We start from the raw sequence: 19954 nt of genomic DNA, 5'->3' as shown, positions 1-19954 counted from the left end.
TTGCATCCAATACAAAGTTGCATATAATAGGTGAGGGTAGAATAAATTGCCAGAGGCCAAGCTAAAGCCACCAAAACCAGATGTGTGTATTAGTTACATACAACTGTGCTGACCCACACATAAGATGTACAAAGCTACAAAGTCAAGGCCACGTACATCTTTCAGTCCGCAATTCTCAAACCTTGTGCAAATTATTCTCAACAGGGCTAGTGCCACTGTACACACAAGGTAACGGAGCAACAGAGGACTTGATTCATACCTCCCCTTCACCAGGGGAAGCTTTATTCTCCAGGATTAAGTGAATATGAAACAGTAATAATTGAGAATGAGAAAATGTCACGCTGAAATAAAGGACCACAGAGAGTTAGGACAAACAAGAATACAGCTCAGAACACTGGCTTGTAATTAGAATAGGTAAGATAGTGGTATGATTATAGGTTTCCTGGACGTGTAAAATGGACTTGTGATATTATCTTTTTTTTTTTTTAAGGGTGTGACAAGAAGCTTTTATTTAATGAAGTTTGTGAATCAAAACAGCTTTAAAATTAATGAGTAGGACCAGGCCTGTGGAAACTCTCCCAGCTGAGGCAGCGCTTGGACGAAACAGAAAAAAATCTTTTTACCTCGCCATTGGCATCTTAAAGCAGATAGAAAAGATACTTAGATGAGCAGGAGCAGTGTGGCAGAGGAATAAAGGAAGAGTCACAGAATCACAGAACTGATGCTGAAAGGGATCTCTGGAGATCAACCAGCCCAGCTCTGCTGCTCAAGCAGGGTCCACTACAGCAGGCTGTGGAGGGCTGTGTCCTGCTGGATCTCGAGTATTTCCACATATGGAGACTCCCTCTGGGGAACCTGTTCCAATGTCTGACCACCCTCACAGCAAAAAAGTGTTGTCTTATGTTCAGATGGAATATCATATGTTTTCGTTTGTGCCCACTGCCTCTTGCCCTGTCACCGGGCACCACTGAGAAGAGTTTGGCTCCTTCTTCCTGTTCATGCGTTGTACTGCAGAGCACACAACTGAGCAGTCCTGGTTAATGCAGGACATGAAGGCTAATCTCCAGTTTCACATTGCAAATGTGCTTAAGTCATCAACTGACAGTGTCTTACGTGAAGGAGTACTATGTCCAGCCATGTTTTGCAGATCAGCAAGGAAGAAATGCGAGTCATTTGTGTTTTAATGGTTGCCTACAGCACCTTCGTTCCCATATCAGTAGAGGTAACTGAGACACCCTTGTCCCCAGGAAAGTACAGGATAAAATCCATGGAGTTTATGGAATGCACATTAAATGTATTGTTTACAAAGAGATTTGAATTCCAACTTTGTATCATCACAAAATTATTATTTAAAGAATCATTCATGCATTTGTGTTTACATTGAAATATTTTTTTTTTTTTAATTAAAATCGTTCTCACAGCAGAGCTCTGAATCATTTCAACTTCTATAAACTTTTCCAAGCTGTCCTTCTATCTAATCTGGAGGAGAAATACTTTTCTAGCCTACAGAGGTCTGCTTCCATTTTCTTGTGCAGCCACTTTTTAAAAAAAGATGACAAAAACATTTTAGTTGTCTTTTTTCCTGTCCTTCTAAACTTAGATTTGCTATAGATTTGACTAAGCAATTTCAAATTATAACCTCTAGGAATAGGGATTTTTCAATCCAGTGTAGATCACTTTGAAGAACACTCAAAATCATGAAAAGGAACTTACTCTGCAGCCTTGACAATGGCTGACACTATGATAAATCTGTTATCTATCAGTAAATGTTTTATTGCAGACCACACTATTGACTAAACTGCATAAAGCAGTTTAGCACCAGCTTAGGACCTTTATGAAACTCAGAGTCAATGAAACCTGCAGGATTTCTAGCTATGCCTTTGCCATAACCCCCAAATTTTTTGTGCTGAAGAGTAATATGCAAAATGCTCAAATGGCTCTGGCCAGAAAGAAGCAGCTTCAAACGTCTCTACTTGGCATTCCCAAGGAAATGACACTCCTGAACCCAGAGCAGTGGTCAGTGACAGGCGTGCATTCATGTGGCCATGTGGTGATGGTTCTGAGGTAAGATGACTCAGCCCCATCTGATGCATCTCACCCAAGCTCGTCTGTCAGGTGCAATACCCCACATCCCCATTACCCAAGATAAAGTAGACTCAACTGTACTTGGGCAGCCTAAACATGATTTCCACTCCACTCGACCCAGAAACAGCAACTAATGTGCAACAGAACACAAAACAGTGTGTCTGCCTTCTAAAATACACGTATAAACCTCCTCTAGGGCTTACTTGTTTTAAGTGTAGGAAGTCACACTGCTAATAATTAGACCTTAAAGGTAGGTTTTGTGTTCTATATTCAATACACTTCTTCAGCCAGTACACAGGGCTGGCAAGAAAGAGCTGAAAAACATAGCTCGGCAACCTTTATGACCTCGAGTTTCTGTGGACCTCTTCAGTCATACCTTGGCACAGACAATAAAGCCAGCATTATGCCTAAAAGACCCCAAAGAGTACTAAATGACTTACCTTTCAAAGGCACATCGAATGACAACCAAAATTAAAGCAAAAGGGATACTGAGCAGGAGATCATGAGGCTGAGGGTAATGGACATCTTCAGACTCTTCCATGTCCTCCCAGGTGATTCCCGGAGGCAGCCAGAACTCATGCTGCCATAGCCAGTCATTCAGCGAGCGTGCCATCCTGGAAGGAAGAAAGACCAGAATAAACTGAAGACAGCCTCACACACAGAAACCTGTCAGCACAAGCCAGTGAAGCAGAGGAAGGATTACACCCTCGCTGAGGTTGCATCTGGCTGTGAAAGCAGAAGAGGTGTACCCAAGGAACTGATAACCTGCTCACAGATTTTTTTCGGGTGCTCAGTGACTGCTGACTCCTGGCACAGAATGGAAAAAAGTGCCTCAGAATTGCACAGAACACTGGTGTCATTGTCAGCAAGATGTATCGGAAAGTTTTAAGTTTAATACTGTACCTTCATAGGTTCCTTTCTACAGAACTGACAGCTTGGTACTATAAGGATGTGGCAAGTCTGCTCCAGGACTGGCCACCAGCCATCCTTTTATATGTACATACCCTTATCTTTTAGTCTTTGATCTTTTGTATTTGTTTCTATTTACACATTGCAATTCCACTGTGGGCATGTGTGCATATGTATGCACTGTAATGCATACCATTCTGAGACTTCACCTTAAAATAAAAAAAAAAGGAAAAAAGATCTATCTTCTGCTTTAAATGATTAAGGAAAGTTATTTCCAGGTAAGAACTTTTGTGCTAAGTGGTAAGCTGGATTCCTAATGTAATTTGAAAGACCATGCCTGAAGGTGGGATTTACATATGATCAGAGAATTTAGCAGCATAAAAGACTGCAGAAAGTGTGTAACAAAGCATTCAACATGAAAATACTGTTGCTAGATAATTCTACCTCATACACAACTATGACCTGGACTGCCCTCCAGTACAGGCTGCTCATCCTAGCTAGTAACAACAAATACCCTAAATATCAGCTCTGAACAGAAGTCAAAAACAAACTCTATGCAGGAGGAGGAAAGGGGAAGGGTGGGAAGGAGATGCCCATTGAGATCATCTGAACAGCACACGAGAAATGCCATCTTACGAAACCAAGACAAAAAGCATATAATTTAAAAGTTTGACCTGAGTTTCATAAAGCATTTCACTCAGTGAAGGCCCAAACCCTGGCCCATTTTCTGCACGAAGAACTGCCTAACAAATCAAAAACGAATCATGTTTGATTTTGAAGATATCTTTAATTCAGAAGTAGTTTCTTTGTTAGTTAAACTGAAGATCTGCATTATTCCAGAGTTTTACAGTCTGAGGGTTATCATCTGAATCATAATTTCTTTTCTTGATTTGGTCTTTATTATTAATCTCAGTTTGTCTTTTGACCTAACTATAACAGGGAAGAACAGCATCCTATTTCTTCATGTTCAACTCTAATTTCTCCTGGAGCATGCTGATAAAGCTGATTACAAATATAAGTGTAATTGATACCAAGTGGATGCAAACTTTCTGTCCATTTATGTACACAAAACAGGAAAACACTTTCCTCTTTTCCCCAAAGAAAAAGGAAAACCATCTTATTAAAAATACATTCTTTTCCTCCTCCCCACATTCCCAGATTTCAGCTTCTGGTACCAAAACCCACAACATAAAAATACCTCCTACAAATCAAGAGCCTGATATACTGCAGAACTGCAAACAAAAAAAGTGGCAGTAAGGCTAATACCCGATTTCACTAGCACCAAAAAGAACATCCAGGTATTTTACCACCTTTCAATTTTAGAATAATCACAGTATTTTCTTTCTGGCAGAGCTTCTGGGACTTTGGAAACTGGTTTTCTCCTCTTCCCAGGCTGTTCTCCATTCCTTCTGCTAGCTCTCCTTCCAGTGCAATATCTGGACAAACCATTGGCACATAAAACTAAGATAAACAGGTTTTATAGACTCTTCAAATTCTACGTTAAGAACCTGACAGTCAAGATGCAACCATTTTTAATTTGCCTGTCAAATCTCAAGTCTCTTCCAACTCTCTGGGTCCTAGAGTATAACCTAACCTCCCCCACCAAGGCTCTTTTTAGGTGGGAACATCAGCTACCCACTCTCTGCCCGCTTTTCCTCCGGCAGGGCTGTAGGATCCTTCAGCGCTAGTTCCCCTTCTGTCTTGCCTTTGGTGAATCATCAAAGGTACCTGAAGCCAGGACCAGGGGAGAGTGGTGCCAGGGCTCATTGTGCATTAAAAAGAGAGAAGCTAGCTGAAGCACACACACATACCTGCTAGGGAAAGCTTTTCCGACTACTCAATAAACATGCTAGCATAGCTCAAAAACAAACCAGCTCATAAACAAACCAGCATAGCTCCATTTGTGTGACACAGACACAAGCTCAGGGGACAGACTGGCTACTGTGCTGAACCTCAGAGCCTCGGTGAACCATGTTTTCAGGATGTCCCTAAGTCTCCTCTAGACTGTGTGAACACAGGTTTCTGTACAAAACTCTACAGTCACAGAGCAGAAATTGTCTATGTAGAAGAAAACTGTGTGAGTATAGGCTTAGTCTACAAGGAATTCAACACACTGTCACTATGAAGCATGGTGACCATGTTCCGAAATGGCTTGTGCACTTCGGACAGGTACTGGATACTAGCTTAGAAAAGTCAGATAACCTAAGTCAGGTGTCTGAACTACAAAGACCTTTACAAGGCATGGAAGACACTAACCTCAAAAGTGTTGGTAAACTTCCTTAGCTATTAAAAATCTCAGCTCTTGTCAGCTTGAAAGCATCAGGACATCAGGAATACCTAAGAGAACTATAGAGAGAAATTACACTTCCTCCTTGTCTCAGCTCTTCAGAATACATTTCTTCAGTACTACAGGGTTATCCCACAGTGCAGACAGCCAGCACAATAGGGAAAGCTGTCATAATAGCTAGCTTTGCAATTACACAACCACGTATTCTCCCTCCAGAACTCTATGTATCTGGCAGCAACACAAAAAGATGCAACACATGCTTGTTGGCAGCAGCTGAACTCTGCTGAAGGCTCTTTGTAGGGACTATATAAAATAAGTCTTCCAATTTGCTTCAGGGGAATACCCTTAGATTCAAAGTGCTAAGGGAGTAGACAGCCATTATCTAATCTACTCCCATGTGCAAACTATATGTAGTCAGGATCACCTTCCTGGGAGATTTCTATATCTCTGCAGCTAGCTTTATACATCACAAAATATAGAAAAGGGTACAGTATGAAGCACCATATTTATCTTTGCAATTTACACAGGTCAAGTTCCCAAGTCGAAGCAGCTGGAAAGCTGAAGACAACAGTGTGTCTAAAATGCCCTTTGAGCACCCACAGAAAAGCATGCAGGCCCATTTCTCTCTCAGAAGTCCTTTATGCCTCATAGAGTGTCCTGCGTAGTTTTGTAATAATACACAAGATGAAGCCCTCCAGCTCTGAATACAAGTGAGAGACAGCCAGCCTCTCACATAAAGAAGAGTTCAGTAAGAACAAAGGAAAAAAACAACACTACAAAACACTGACACTGAACAGATCAGCATTAGGATTTCAGAAACAGTGAACAAAATAGTAAACACTGGAAGAACAGTGTCTTGTCACACAAGATACATGTAAGGATGACATCAAGAATAAAGAAGTATCACAGCTGTGTCATGGGGACAGGGAGGACAAGGCTTTGGCACTTATGGAGCCTATACTGTGAAAGACCAGGCACTCAATACATAATTCAACAGAGCTCCTTTAAATTGACACAGCTAAAAGGTTTCAAAGCAACTGGACTTTGTGCAGTCCCGCAGCCCTGTCCACTGTATTTACTTTGTTAAATCTTGCTTTTCCCAATGTTGTTTTTTTTTAACTTGGTGGTTTTATCTGAATCCTTAGAGTTACAAAGGTCTCTGCTGTCAGGCTGCCCTGAGCTGCTCCAAGAAACGCTGAGATTGCTGTGCTGGCCAGCGGGAACGCGCCGGCAACATCTGCCCGCTGCAGCAGAGAGCAGCACGGCAGGGCTCCCGACACCCTCAGCCAGAGATCAGGAGCACTGCTAGACTAAAATTCCTGAGGGACATCTTTATATACAGTTTCACTTTCAAAGCAGAACTGTTTGGGAAGAAGCACAGCATTGAGCTAGAAAGGTCACTCCTTGTCTCACAGGTAAAACAGCTAAGCAGGTTTACCCAGAAAACATAACTGTTGCTTACATTTTCAAAGAGCTATTCTGCTGCTTCACTTATAGAAACTATTCCCAAGGTAGACATTAATATATAGGTACATGAATACTCATGTAAATTTACATAAGTGAATATAGGAGATAAGGGAGGAGGAGAAACAGAGAGAGAGAAAAGATTTATGAGTCTTTTAAAGAACTGGGTAATTACCCTCTCACTCTGAAGAAGACTGGGTGCAAGGATCTGCCCTGCAGTTTACAGCTACTGTGTTACGCTGGGCATCACTGCAACAGCCACTGATCACTGCTTACACTGTTAAGATAACGTAAAGATCCAAAATAAGAAAAAAGATTATACCAGAGTTCTCAATTTGCTCAAATTTTAAAACAAGAAAAAGATCCATAGTCTTTTTAAAAAATGGCTTACACTGAAGTTTTCAATTTGCTTTTTGACTAACCCAGTATGCCTTTCCCCAACTCTCCTTCCCCTGCCTCGCCTTTAGCACAGCAGACCCTGCTAACATTGATGTGATGGTCCTTTTGGTCTTTATTGTAGAATTCTGACCCCAATAGCACAGAACTTCCAATTTCTTTCGCTATGTTGTTTCCTCCTCTACCTCAGGAAGATCTCAGGAATTAAGTTCAGGAACAGTCAAGACTTCACTGAGCCACTTCCAGCTCTTTGCTATGATAGGCAACAATAATCCCTTCAATACGGGTACCATGCTGTATTAGAGGTGCCTCAACGCTTTTGCATCATGCTAGAAAGCTGTTCCTAAACCCTCTGGTGGGTACAAAATAACCACAATGAAGAACTGTAATGCTATTTGGTTTTGCATAATGCTATTTGGTTTGGGTTTCACCACAAACAAGTTGTTCTTACTGTTTATAGAGCAATACTTTTCTCTCGTAGTTCGTTGTCTAGGCTAAAAAAGTCCACTGCTTCTAATCCTCTCTGCATGGTATATAGCTAATACAACTAACTAGAGCCAGAGAAACAGAAAATGTTTTTTGCAAATTCCTCTGATTAGATCCTACTTCTGAACAGGATCTCTGAGAGGAGCGTCTGGCATTAAAATGTGCATTTTTAAATACAAATTTCTCCTGTTAGTCCCCAAATACACAACTCTGCACACTGTGCTATTCAAGGTCACGTTGGCTACCAAGGCTTTCCAGTTTTTGATTACACCAGAGATGGTCCATTGTCTGCAGATGGATTACCCAGGTTTTTAGTTGGCAATTCCACAGATACAAACATCCCCAGAGTGGCTCTGGGCCAAGCTGTATAGGTCTGCCAAGGCTTATTAGCTTAAGTGCAGCATCATGCTAACGACATTGCTGCCAGCACCAATACAGGTATTCCTGCAGAAGACTTCCTGGTATAGCAAGTTTTCCCAGGATGTAATCAACCACCAGCAGCACAGTACTGCCACAGGGGAAATTATTAGTTAATGTGGAAGCATACCACCGTAAGGATGCAGTAACACTGCTTCTCCATTCAAGTTGCTTTATTTTTTCCATGTGGCTGTGGCTGAAATAATTAAAACCAAGTCTTTTAAATCTTGGTATGCAACAAAATTGAGAGGCTTGTCCTGTCTTTCTGAGAAGCAGCTGGGGTCAGGAAACAGAGCACTCTGCATATTTATAAAGGTTCCCTGTTATTTCAATTTGTATTATACTTCTTCTGTAGTCCATACTTCTTCAGTTTGGGTTAAGACTGCAAATTATGCATTGGAACCTTTAAATAATTTTGCTAAGAAATCAAATATTCAAGAATTCCATGGGTAAATTCTCTCCTGATAGCTCTTCTAGGCAGTTTTTTACCTATTTAATACTTCTCATAGTCCTGATGTCTTCTAATTTAACTAAAACTACCTGTTACAGGTACACAAGAGAAGTTACAAGTTCAGACATGAAGTTTACTGCATTTCTCTTATGCAGATACAAATAATTTTAACAAAGAAACTCAGATTAATGTGACATAGGTTATTTTTTGGACACCCATATTATGTTTAATCTCATAATCTCAGTCTGCAAGGTTTTTTTGTCCTTTTTGTTTTTTTTTTGTAAAAGCTTCACACTAAACACCACACTACTGGGATTACAGTTGCTGGGATAATTTTATCTTCATTTATTTCTTCTAGGATTTTTCATACATTTTTCTAACATATATCAAATATTGTTACTAAAGATTGGTAAAATTTATAGGTAAAAAAATTCTTTGCTCCAAAATTCTTAATTACCTGTACCATTATTTTCAGCATGCTGAGGCAGCTATTAGCTAGTTCCAGTCTCCTGCCTGAAGGGAATAAATTAACCTTCTCAAATTTCACTTCAGCTTTGATATGTTCATTTCCATTTCCTCATCCCTGTTAGCTACTCTGGCGTCACACCTGCTTTCTGATATTGTGTTATCCATAACAACATTTCCTTTGCCTGAGATCCCTCTCTTTCCCTAATCCCTCTGTTGGTTTTTCACAATTTGAAGGCCTTTCTTATCATTGAGCAAATTTAAGCATGGATGGACAGCATCCAAGGGACTCAGCTGAAATTTAAGAATCAAGAAAAATGCCTCTCTACTAATGTACTCCCATGGCAAAAAAACCTAAACTACCAACAACACCAAAAAACCAAACCAAAACAACCAACAAAACCCCCCTCGCTTTCCTTACAGTTCCAGTCCATGAACCACTTATTCACTGTCACTGTCTTGGGATGCTCCTTCTCACTCTGTCAAATTAACTTTCCTACAAAACCCACCACCCCCTACACCTCCACTTCTTTGAACTTCTTTTGGAGATTATTATAAGCCTGCTTGCTCTGGCCATAACTGATGCAGAATCTCCAGTCATGTGGGGGGATTCTGGTACCAATCTTGAATACAAATCTCTATTTACGTGCTTTATTCCTCCTCTGTTCCCCAGATTTCTCATCTCTTTCTCTTGTGATTCTGAGTGTCCTTCCCTTTTCCCTAAAATCACAACTTCTGACAGAATCTCCCCTTTGTTTTTGTATGAAATAAGACTTTTCCAACTCTGCCTAGTAGTGAAAGAAACAAAACCACAGCCTCCTTCCCTTTGTAATCATCAAGATTATGTTCTCCAGGCTTATTCTCCTCATACAGACTCCATATCCTCTTCTTTGGAAGCTGGCTGAAAATTTGAAATTATTTGTTTCTCCACGAATGACCAGTTATCCTCAACTTCCCTGCTTTCAGACGTTCTCCTCACCTAGATATACCAGTTGACATGTCCTCTTGAATTATTTCGTGTCTGCTGCCCACCCAAGAATAAATTAATCTTGCAATTCTTCAACTTTCTCAAGGAACTTCTCACTATTTGTTTACTTCCACTACTAGTCCAACAGAAGGTTGATTCTTCACTCCTAACTTTAAAAGCAGAAAGGCAGAACTCACTTCTGCTACCCCCTGACAAAAAACCCCCAAACATCTCTTTTCAGCCCACTGAAGAGAGCTGGGTTGCTCAGCTTTGGCCTTACATTTTCCAGCTTTTCACCAACATTAACCCTGTCTCATACTTTGGTGCAGGCTGGTCACGTGTTGCTCTGTTGAAAGGCAACAATTTTAATGTCCGCCCTCTTTTGGGAAACCTCTGTCCCAGAAAGAGCATAAAATGCCCAAAGATTAGAAGCTGCAAACAGAAGTCCGTCCACCAAGCAAACAAACTTGCTCACCTAGATTTCCAGTGAACATCTTCCTTACCCAGCAGAAATTACTTATTAAGTGCCATACCTTGTGCTCTGCTTGCCAGCTCCTTTGTTGCCAGGCTGCTCTCAGCGCCAAGCCCGTGGCTCCCAAGCAGCCGGCCAGCTCTGACTGCCAGCACGAGTTTCAGGCTGATGTCACTCCTCCACATCAGAATGCAAATCAGGCAGCGCTCACTCCATCATCCCTCACTGAGGGGGATGAATACAACTCCTTGGTTTTGCTCAGTAAAAAACAAGTACTGGTTTAACCAGTTAAAAACAAGGCCAGAAAAGGCACCGAGTACCTCTGGCTTCACCATGTCTTTGATCAGGAGGTACTCAGAGCAGGGGGCCCAAATTTTTGTTAGGATTCCTCTTGCCACCAACGTTCTTAAATAAGCCTTCATTCCAGTTGAGCTCTCCTGTCTCCATTCTGTTACACTCAGGCAACACTTCTACATGCCTTCTGGCCATCCATCCCCACCTCCATCTTCCCTCTGTGTTTGAGCTCAATCAGCAGTTACATGTTCATCCTTGCTGGCTTCCTACCATTTGTTTGCCTTCTTGCCTGTCGGGATGGACTACACTTGTGCTTGGAGGAGGCTGCCCTGGAAAATCAACCAGCCATCTGAGCCCCTGTGCCTGCCAAGACAGACTCCCGTGAGATCCTGCCAAGCAGATCCTTGAACAAGCCAAAACCAACCCTCCTGAAATTTAAGAAAAACCCAAGAACTTACATGCATATTTTGAAATACCATGTCTATTTCTGCCATAGTCCTCCTCCAAGAACCTGGAGATGCTTCCCTATGAAGGCTGAAGAAACCTGGGTTGAACTGCAGCACCTGTTGTCAAACTAGTCTCAAAAATAAAGTGCTCTGCTAAGTTACCAGTGTAAAAAGCAGTAGAGACAAAAGCTGAAGACCTTTGCAGGCTCTATCTGGCACCTACCCCATGGCTGCATTATTAAATGAAGTAACCATTCCTTTATTACTTCCAGTGCAGGGTGAGGTAATGTAAACTGCGTTGTGCCGACACTTGGGAACAATCAGTGTTCTGCTACTGAATGCTGACTCTGCAAACAAAAATTTTCAACAAAAAATCACTGGAGACTGCATGCTGGTTGTTTTGGTAAGGCACAAGACCACCATATTCTACCATCACTGTACAAAAAACTACAGATCATACTACATCTTATTAAGAATGTCAGACACGACTAGTGTCCAAGTAAGGCAACTGAGGCATCCAAAGTAGCAGCTAGAAAATGTCCATAATGACATGTATTCTCCAATCTACATGTTTCCTGACAGAGTACAAATGTAAAATGCAAGGAGGATGTACCTACAAAATCCAAACAAGCTACTAAGCAATTTCTTTGGATTTTTTCCTTCATTCTTTCTTCTAATGTCTGCTATTTCCTCCAGTCTCACTGTAGAAATAGCAATCATGGGCTGACATCTCTTGATAGAATTGAGGAAGAAAATCAAGTTATTGGCCTCAGGCCACAGTGAGCTAAGAATTCAGGTTGGAAGACCACAACAAGAAATTAAGGAAGCCTACTTCCACCTGAGCTGCTCATCTTTCCTTTCTCTGAATTCATCACAAGCAAACCAGGCAAGAGTCAGGCAGTCTTAGTGAGACCTCCTCCTTCAAGCCCAGTTAAGAGACAGTAAAAAACTGCTAAAAAAGCCCTTTAAGCAGCAACTTTTCAACTGGTTATCACTATCCCTGTTACTCAATAATCACATATCAGGCCTCAGAAAGTTTAATTCTAATTTAAAAACTGGGAAAAATAGAAAGCAGGTAGTAGGTTCAAGTTTCCAACCCATACTCAAGTCACACAGCTCTCAATAAAGCCTCTTTCATATAAGCTCATGGGACAGTGCAAAGCTTATCCAATGAATTACCTGATACTTCAGCCCTTTCAAAGCATAACTATTCCTAAATAGTTGTATGGTTCTGGTCTGATGGCCCTCTCCTAATCTGTCCTCCCTTGGCAAACCCTTCTATTCCCTTCCAGGACAGCTCTTCCTCTTCTGCTCTGCCACCTCTGGCAACGCACTTAATTCCACAGTTTGTAGCAGCCCCCAGAAGCTCTTCGTCCCTATTTTCACCTAGAGTTCCTACTTTCCTAAGTCCAGAGCTTCACTGTTGCTCTGTATTTGTACAGTCAATCCCTACAGTGAGTTCCTACCCTTGTATCTCTCCCACAAATGAGCCATTTCCCCAGAGATGTGTTTTCTAACATCACACCAGCTACCAAGAGCATTCAGCGACGTGAAGCACTGAACTCCTGAACTGCTAATCTTAGGTCAAAATGAGAGAATCGGTTGTGATAAATAAGGAAGACAAAGGGACAGATATGCATGATTTCTCTGCCGCAAATCCAGAAAAGATAAAACATCAAAGTGGAACTGGATCATCCTGAATGCCAACACAGACTAGAAAGGTGCTTATCTCTCAGTTGGGATGAATCTCTTTGCATGAAATTGAGGGAGGCTTCCTATATTACAACCTAGTACACATGCACAGCATGACTTCTCATGCAATCCTTGTTCTCCTCCTTCGTGCAAGAAACACATCAGCTTTAATTACTTTCTTTGAGCTGGCTTTGAATTTCAGTATCAATGGTTCCATCAGTTTCCCAGGTATTTGTTCCCACAAACTCCCCAGGCTGTTCCAAAGCTTGGAGAAAAAAAAAAAAATTAGTCTAAAATCAAGATTTTTTTAAAATGATACTTACACCTCTACAGCTTGTATGTGTTTTCATTATTACTTTTCATTTCAAAACACGAAAATTAAAACCTTACCTGAGAATAACACCTACATTCCCAACATCACTGCAAAAGCAAGTTCTATTAAAAACATTAAGAAAAAGCAACAGATAAAAAGATTTCCCTTTCTCCGAGTTACAAGAATAGTGACTCACTTTTCACAATCATTAATGCTTAATGAGTAATGCAATCTATCATACGACAATGGTTATTTAAAAAAAAATCAAATATGAATTATTCTTGATTATCACATAACTTAAAAGCCCTGTAATATGGAAGCTTATAAAGCAGAATGTAAAACTCAGGTTCTTTCAGCACGCACCACCCTTCTCTGTTCTTTGCTGGAATAGGATCTAACACCAAAAGTATCAGTCTACAACTGAGCTTTACCTACTACATAAACAAATCACTATGGGACAGGGTATTATTTGTCATGATACTGAAAGCTGGAACTACAGCGTATTATTTATCCAGCAATTTTGGTGTAAGGGGTGGTTTCTGAATTTGACGTACAATGGGACCATTTTAATGAGCGATCTGCTGAATGTGGAGAGTGCTCATCTCAGACTGCTCAGCGCAGGTGGTCGCCTTGGTCGTCTCCTTAACACGGTCACTCCTTAAGCTCCAGATTCTGTTCTGTGAACGAGGAGTCCCTGCGTCACGCTGTAAGAGTGAGGGGACAGTGACAGATAACACAAACACCACATTATTCCACACTGGGCCAATCTCTCTAGAATATAAATACTAACTTATCTTCACTGCAGGCAGTTGTTGGGCCCTGCCTGGGGACAGTCGGGCCTACACCAGCTGCAGGGGGAGCATGTGCCAGCCCTCGGCACGGGCAGAGTGACGGCCACAGCCATTTGGATCCCCCTGCACAATGTAAGCATCTCTGGCGCTCGCAGCACAGCCCTGATTCATACCGGCTGAGCTCAGAGTTTATTTTTAAAATACAGATACTAAGGGTCACTTTCTCCTTGCTTCAATTCACCACAAATATCTTTACAAGAAAAATCACATAGAATTATTTTGGGAATTCTGCCTTCATGCTTTTACTTCAGCATGATCTCTAAACAGAAAAATACCTCTGATCTTTTCTTTAAAGACATTAAACACAAACTCTGACATAACATCCTTTTAATCCTCCAGAAGGAGGCATATTTTATATACATATGAAGAAAGGCAGATGAACAATAAGGAAGCAGTTGCTCAAAAAACACTGATAGTACCTCAGGGGTAAAAATAACAGTGGTTATGAAAAAAAAACCCTAACCCTGAACACGTCTTGTAGTTTACCTTTTTCAAGTTTTTTTTTTGTTTTGTTTTGCTTTGCTTTATTTATCTTGATTCAAAGCCTTGGCACTTGTTGGGTTAGAAGGCATATGCCATATAAGTGTCTGTGGCCATCTGTGCAACGACCTCACAAAGCAAAATATTTTAACTGACTTTTGAAAACAAAGAAATTTTTGCTATCAAAACCAATTTTGGTAAAAGCTGAATCAATCTTTATGTTAATGGTATTTCTGCAGCTGGTCCTCTTTGAGCATATTTCCTATTTTTTCAAATGAAAGCTACTCTTGTATTAATTAAAAACTAAAGCATATTGGAAAAAAGAGTAAGGAACATACACTGGATTCCTGACATTGCTGAGTAATTATGGACAAACATGCTGAGGTGTACTCTTTAGTAAAAATCAACACACCACAACAATTACCCCCAACAGAACAAACAGCCTTCACAGGATCTTCAAAACTGCAAAAATGACAACATTTGATTTCTCATTACTTTAGAAGAACTTATCATAGAATGCCACTGGAAGTAAACATCAAACCTTCAATATAGATATACTAAAGCTTAATATGTGCATATGATAGAAGACCCACAATAAAATGAAAGCTTTTATTTGAAAGAGGAGGGTGGTCAAGGACATGGAACAAAGACTTGATACGTGCAAAGTATTTCAGCAATCTGTGGAAAACAGCCTACAGCTGGAGGGTCAGCGTGCGAGACCAGGATGGCCACTGAGTCACATCCTGAGTGGGACGAGCGTAGCTCTGTCTTATTCCATCGATAGCAAGGATGCAACGTGGCGAGCGCCGCTCTGCGTGACTCAAGCCCTTTATGGCAGCTTTGCACCAGCCATGAGTCTGGGTTCAGTTCCTGGAAATTATGTCCCTGCCACGACGAAGTAAGAACCTGCACTGAGTGTGCTGGGGCTTTGTACCCTGCGGAGCAAGGCTGCGGCATCACAGCTCTTGGAAGAGCTTCCTGCACACCTCCCATCAGAGGTACTGCAGGTCCAGAGACTCCGTGAGCTGGAGCTTTTACAACACAACCTGCAGTGTGTTGCACTGCAATGAAAATGGTGGCATAATTCTAAACCTGTGACATGTTCAATTACTTTATTAACTAGAATTAGGGTAATTAATTTCAATAGTATGAAATAATTGCATGGTTTTGGCTTTCTAAAGAGTAAGTTCTTGTATGAGATATGGAGTCTTGGCTTCCCCTTTCTTTTTTAGGTGAAGGCATGGGATTTTTCCTACAGGGAAGAAATCTGGAACAGACATTAGATATACAAGCAGGGAATAAAAAACAGCAATCACAACAACACATAAGCTATCACGACCCTGGAAATCTTATTACCCTTTTGCTCTTATCAGCAGGTTCTAAATTCACAGCTAAAGTACAGTCAGTTCAAAACTGTACTCCCCTCTTTAAATTGGATTTTCATGTGTAACTGTCACGTCATACTTATGTTTGGATGCATCCAAAGAGTTCAAATGAAAAAAAAATGTGGTTTTCCAGGTAGTGCTGTGAGATACTATATTTTCATCTTTTCAGAGAACAAGTAACATGTTAGTTACAGCCCACAGTACAGAAAATCAAGATAGACTGTTTGTTTTGACTTGTGGATGTTAGTCCTTTGAGAACCTCTAGTCTCATTTCTTGTAAATTTACTTTCTCCTGAACAAAGCCAAAGACTGCAGGAAAGGCAACCACAGTGAGGGAAGAAACAGGCGTGTTTCCTTTAAGATTATATCAATGGGTGGAGAGATCCACTACAATCCTTAAAATGAAACTGCTGCTCTTTCCAGTGTGAAAAGATTCCCCTGCTGAGAGAGGCTGCTTGTAACTTAGAGCCAGTGTAAACCAACACTGCCATCAAAGATGAGGCTCTGGCCTCCACCCATTCCTGACCAGCACTCCCGCATCATTGCCACTACCTTCCCATACTCAATATTAGAATTTGTGAGGCTTCATAGAGAACCAGGCTGAGAAAAAGATTTGGGTTAAAACTTGAACTTATTTTCTTTTTACTTGGGATTGATTTTACCCCACATCAGTTCCTCAGTGCAGTTTGTGCTGGCTTGATGCGAGGTACAAGAGATAAGCACAACTGGCTTGGGGTTGGCCAAGGTGCTCCTTCTTCCCTCTCAGAAATGCAGCTTAAGCTCATCAAACTGTACTGTTGCAGAAAATGCCTCCATTGGGCTCAAGTGTCCAACTGCTACACCGTACCTGGAAATATCTGGAGTCAAGTCATCAAGTCCTTACTGGCCTTTGCAAAAGAACCTGAAAAAACAACCCCAAATATAAAATTAAGCCTAAATATATTATATATGCGGCCCAAAGCAATTTCTGAGTGCACATATGCAACTAACTTGCATCACATCACATAAAACAATCTGTGCCTGTGTTTCTCCCATATTTCTCTTAAGGGTGAGTAGTGAGCTTGTAAAACTTTCCCCTACTCATCTTAGACCTGAAAACAGTAGTATAGGATAACAATATAGCGGCCTTTTACTCTCTTGCAGAGAAATTGGCTATGAATTATGATCTGAAATATCTGAGAGATTTTTTTGTTTAAAACAACAGCTTCCAAAGTCGTGACAAATTGTTATAACCTGGATACATAGCAATCCAGCTACTACAGAAGAGAGGTCAGATCCCTTGATCTGCTGCATGCACGGTGGTCACAAACCAAACTCTTCTATACTAGTTCTGTGTGCAGTGCTCACTAGAAAGAGAAGTTCCATGGTTGTAAACTTCCTTTGAAGAAAAGGAAGCAAAGCTCAGAAGTAAGCCTAGATGGCCGAAGCCTTGCCACCTGTGTCTGTATTGACTTATTTACCATAATCACTATTCAAAAGTAGAAAACTGGTTTGCAGTTTGATTTTCTGTGTATTGAACCCATATATGCCGCTTCCTAGAACCAGAGAACGCTAAAATTCAGTTCCTTCCCTGGCCTGTGAAGTATTGTTCTCTGCTGTAAACATTTCAGAAAAGAAAAATTTATCTGAATCTATGTACCCAAAAGCATTTTTCCTCCAAAAGCTCTGCAGGAAAGAGTTTAGAGTATTAGAGAAACTGGTGTTGTAATACAGAATAAAAATTTAGAAAAACAGTATTAATTTTCTTGATATATATATATATATATACATACATATCAAAGGACAGAAAGCAATCAGGCTTTCCTGACACCTTTTTGCTTCTTGAGCCCTCTTGGGCTCATGAATATAATCAAAGATCCTCATCAGCTGCCTTTCAGAAAAACTCTCAATTGCAGGAATGACTGATATAGCTGTTTTTGTGTTTACTGGACACTGCCAGCTTTATAAAAATTGTCTGTTGTGATATCGATTCTTCAGAGCTTGTGCCCTCCTTTAGAACAGATGCCATTTAAGATCTGCACTCAAAGGGATATCAGAAAACTCTAAGTAGCCTTCAAAACCACAATAAAGAAACCTTCCATCAAGCTGATGGCCTAATGAAGAGAAGAAAAAGAACTCCCTCAAGTGGAGAAGTTTTTAAAAGAAGCTTTCTTTAGCTCTGTTTCTGCCAAAAAAGTGCATATTAGAAATCTGAACATTTAAAGTCTGTAATGATCTCTGCATGAGTACACAACCTCAGGGCTTCATAGTTCAGCAAGGTCAGTGTCCTCTTGCAGGACTTGGGAGGTAGGAATAGACAGATTAGACGTCCCCAAGCACCACCCCTGATCTCTCGTTCTAGGTAGAATAAGGTCTCCCCAGACACTGTCCACGAATGTGAGAAAAGGGCACCAACTCAGAAGGGACATTTTAATTTTGATTAAAGCTGAAATACAGCATTAGCTCCTCAAGCAGAGCCTGCAGAGTTGGCAGCAGGAATGTAATCTTTGCCACATGCAAACAGAGAAGCTGGGTCTCTCTGAATTACCTGTGTGATAGCCTGCAAAAATAATTCCAGTTTCTGTGGATTTAGGTGGACTGACTATAACAGAAAGATAATGCAATAATAATTTTTATTGCAGGTATTTGTTCTCCTTCTGCCTGCAAGCAGCTATCCACTCTCTGCTATATCTCCTTAATATAACTCTAATAAGATGGAAACTAGCTTAAGAAAATTAATATTTTATATGAATTTCACCAGTTTCCAACAGCTAATAACCAAGAACAGGTATTCCTCACTCAGCAGCATTGATTCTAGGTAAAAAGCACTTTGGCTTAACATCAGATGCGCTTTCCAATTTTACCAGCTTCTTTGCTGTGTGGAACACGAGCATCTCACAAAGTCTGTTATCTTCCAACATACAACAATAGGTTAACAACATAAAAGCTTTCTTTTTAAAAAATGAAAACAGAAATGAGGAAAAAAACTCCTTTGCATCTTAAGTCTCCCCAGTACCTTGATAAACCTGAGCTTGTAGATACCTCAATCAACCAGCACAGTCTCACATCTCACAAGCAGTTGTGCCTGTTGGCCAAAGGAGAGATTGGCTCCTTTGGAGGAAAAACATCACCATGTTTGTCCTCTTAAACACACCTTCCACCTGGCTTTTGCAAAACATCTCATAAAACTTCACATTACACTTGCAAAACAAGGAATTACTTTTAGATACTGATAAATGATGTAGATAAATAAGCAAGCACATCTGGGTAGCCAAAATTCAGATGTCTGACTTCACATGAAGCATCATTATCTATCCCAGAAACACTCACCTCATGCTCTGACACCTCATTTTAGTTTTACTCAGCTGCCAGTGCTTCCTGCAACCTACTGTCCATTGTGGCTTTAAATTATTCCAGAAGTGGACTCTGCCATCCAGCATTTGGTTTGGATTTTTTGAACAACTTTAACCTGAGAGAATTTTTTTTTTTCCTGATACCAGTTGAATTGTGTCCATTACACAAGAAGAATCATAAGCGCAGCCTCCTAGCCAGTTTTGCCATCCTTTTCTCTGGGAACAGTTTTCATTACCAGCAAGAAATCCTCCCTCAATTTCACCATTTTTCACGCGAAGGGTTAAGAGAGAAGTACCGAAGGCTCGACTGAGAGCTCCCTACGGGAGGTCAGAATGGCCGCTGGGCGCCCGGGGCCGCAGACAGCCCGCTCCCGGGCTGATTTCACCCCTCTGCCGCGGACCGGCCCTTCTCCTCCGAGAGAGCCCGCCCGGCCCCTTCCCCACCTCGCCGGGTGCCCCGCGGCGGGCGGGAGCCGGCTCCTGGCAGCTCTCCCCTCAGAGCACGGCTTTCCCCGGGCGGGGACCGCCATGAGTCCTCGAAAGCCCGTTCCCGACCCGCCTCCTGCACACCGGGCGGCTGCCCTCGGCACCGCTCACAGCCCAGGCGCCACCAGCCCCCGGGCCCGCCGCCTCCTCGGCACCTCCCGGGCACTGCCTGCTCCCGCGGTATCCCCACCGCCGCCCCTCTCCGCCGGCGTGCCCGGACTCTCCCTTGCCCTCCCGGCACCGCCAGCCCCGCGGGCTCCCTCCCACCCTTACCTC

General features: G+C 41.6%; 1 protein-coding gene across 5 annotated transcripts in view; it reads right to left on the bottom strand.

Annotated features, from left to right (window-relative positions):
- The window catches only part of LOC106900613 (ceramide synthase 4-like), a 41377-nt gene extending 24616 nt beyond the window's left edge, over positions 1–16761 (bottom strand). The window contains exons 1-2 of one of the 5 annotated variants that reach the window (XM_014962743.1): positions 16708–16761; positions 2526–2699 (exon numbers count right to left, since the gene is read on the bottom strand). In XM_014962743.1, coding sequence (XP_014818229.1) covers positions 2526–2698 — 173 coding nt within the window. In that variant the 5' untranslated portion in view covers position 2699; positions 16708–16761. Of the gene's footprint in view, positions 1–2525; positions 2700–6920; positions 6944–10460; positions 10523–13698; positions 13786–16707 lie in introns of those variants that run through there. The other 4 variants (XM_014962746.1, XM_014962742.1, XM_014962744.1 and 1 more) reach the window with 4 other exon arrangements.
- Positions 16762–19954: the final 3193 nt, after the last annotated feature.

This window comes from Calidris pugnax, unplaced genomic scaffold (assembly GCF_001431845.1).
Source record: "Calidris pugnax isolate Ruff unplaced genomic scaffold, ASM143184v1 scaffold952, whole genome shotgun sequence".
Taxonomy (NCBI): domain Eukaryota; kingdom Metazoa; phylum Chordata; class Aves; order Charadriiformes; family Scolopacidae; genus Calidris; species Calidris pugnax.
This window is presented reverse-complemented; position numbering and strand designations above follow the sequence as displayed.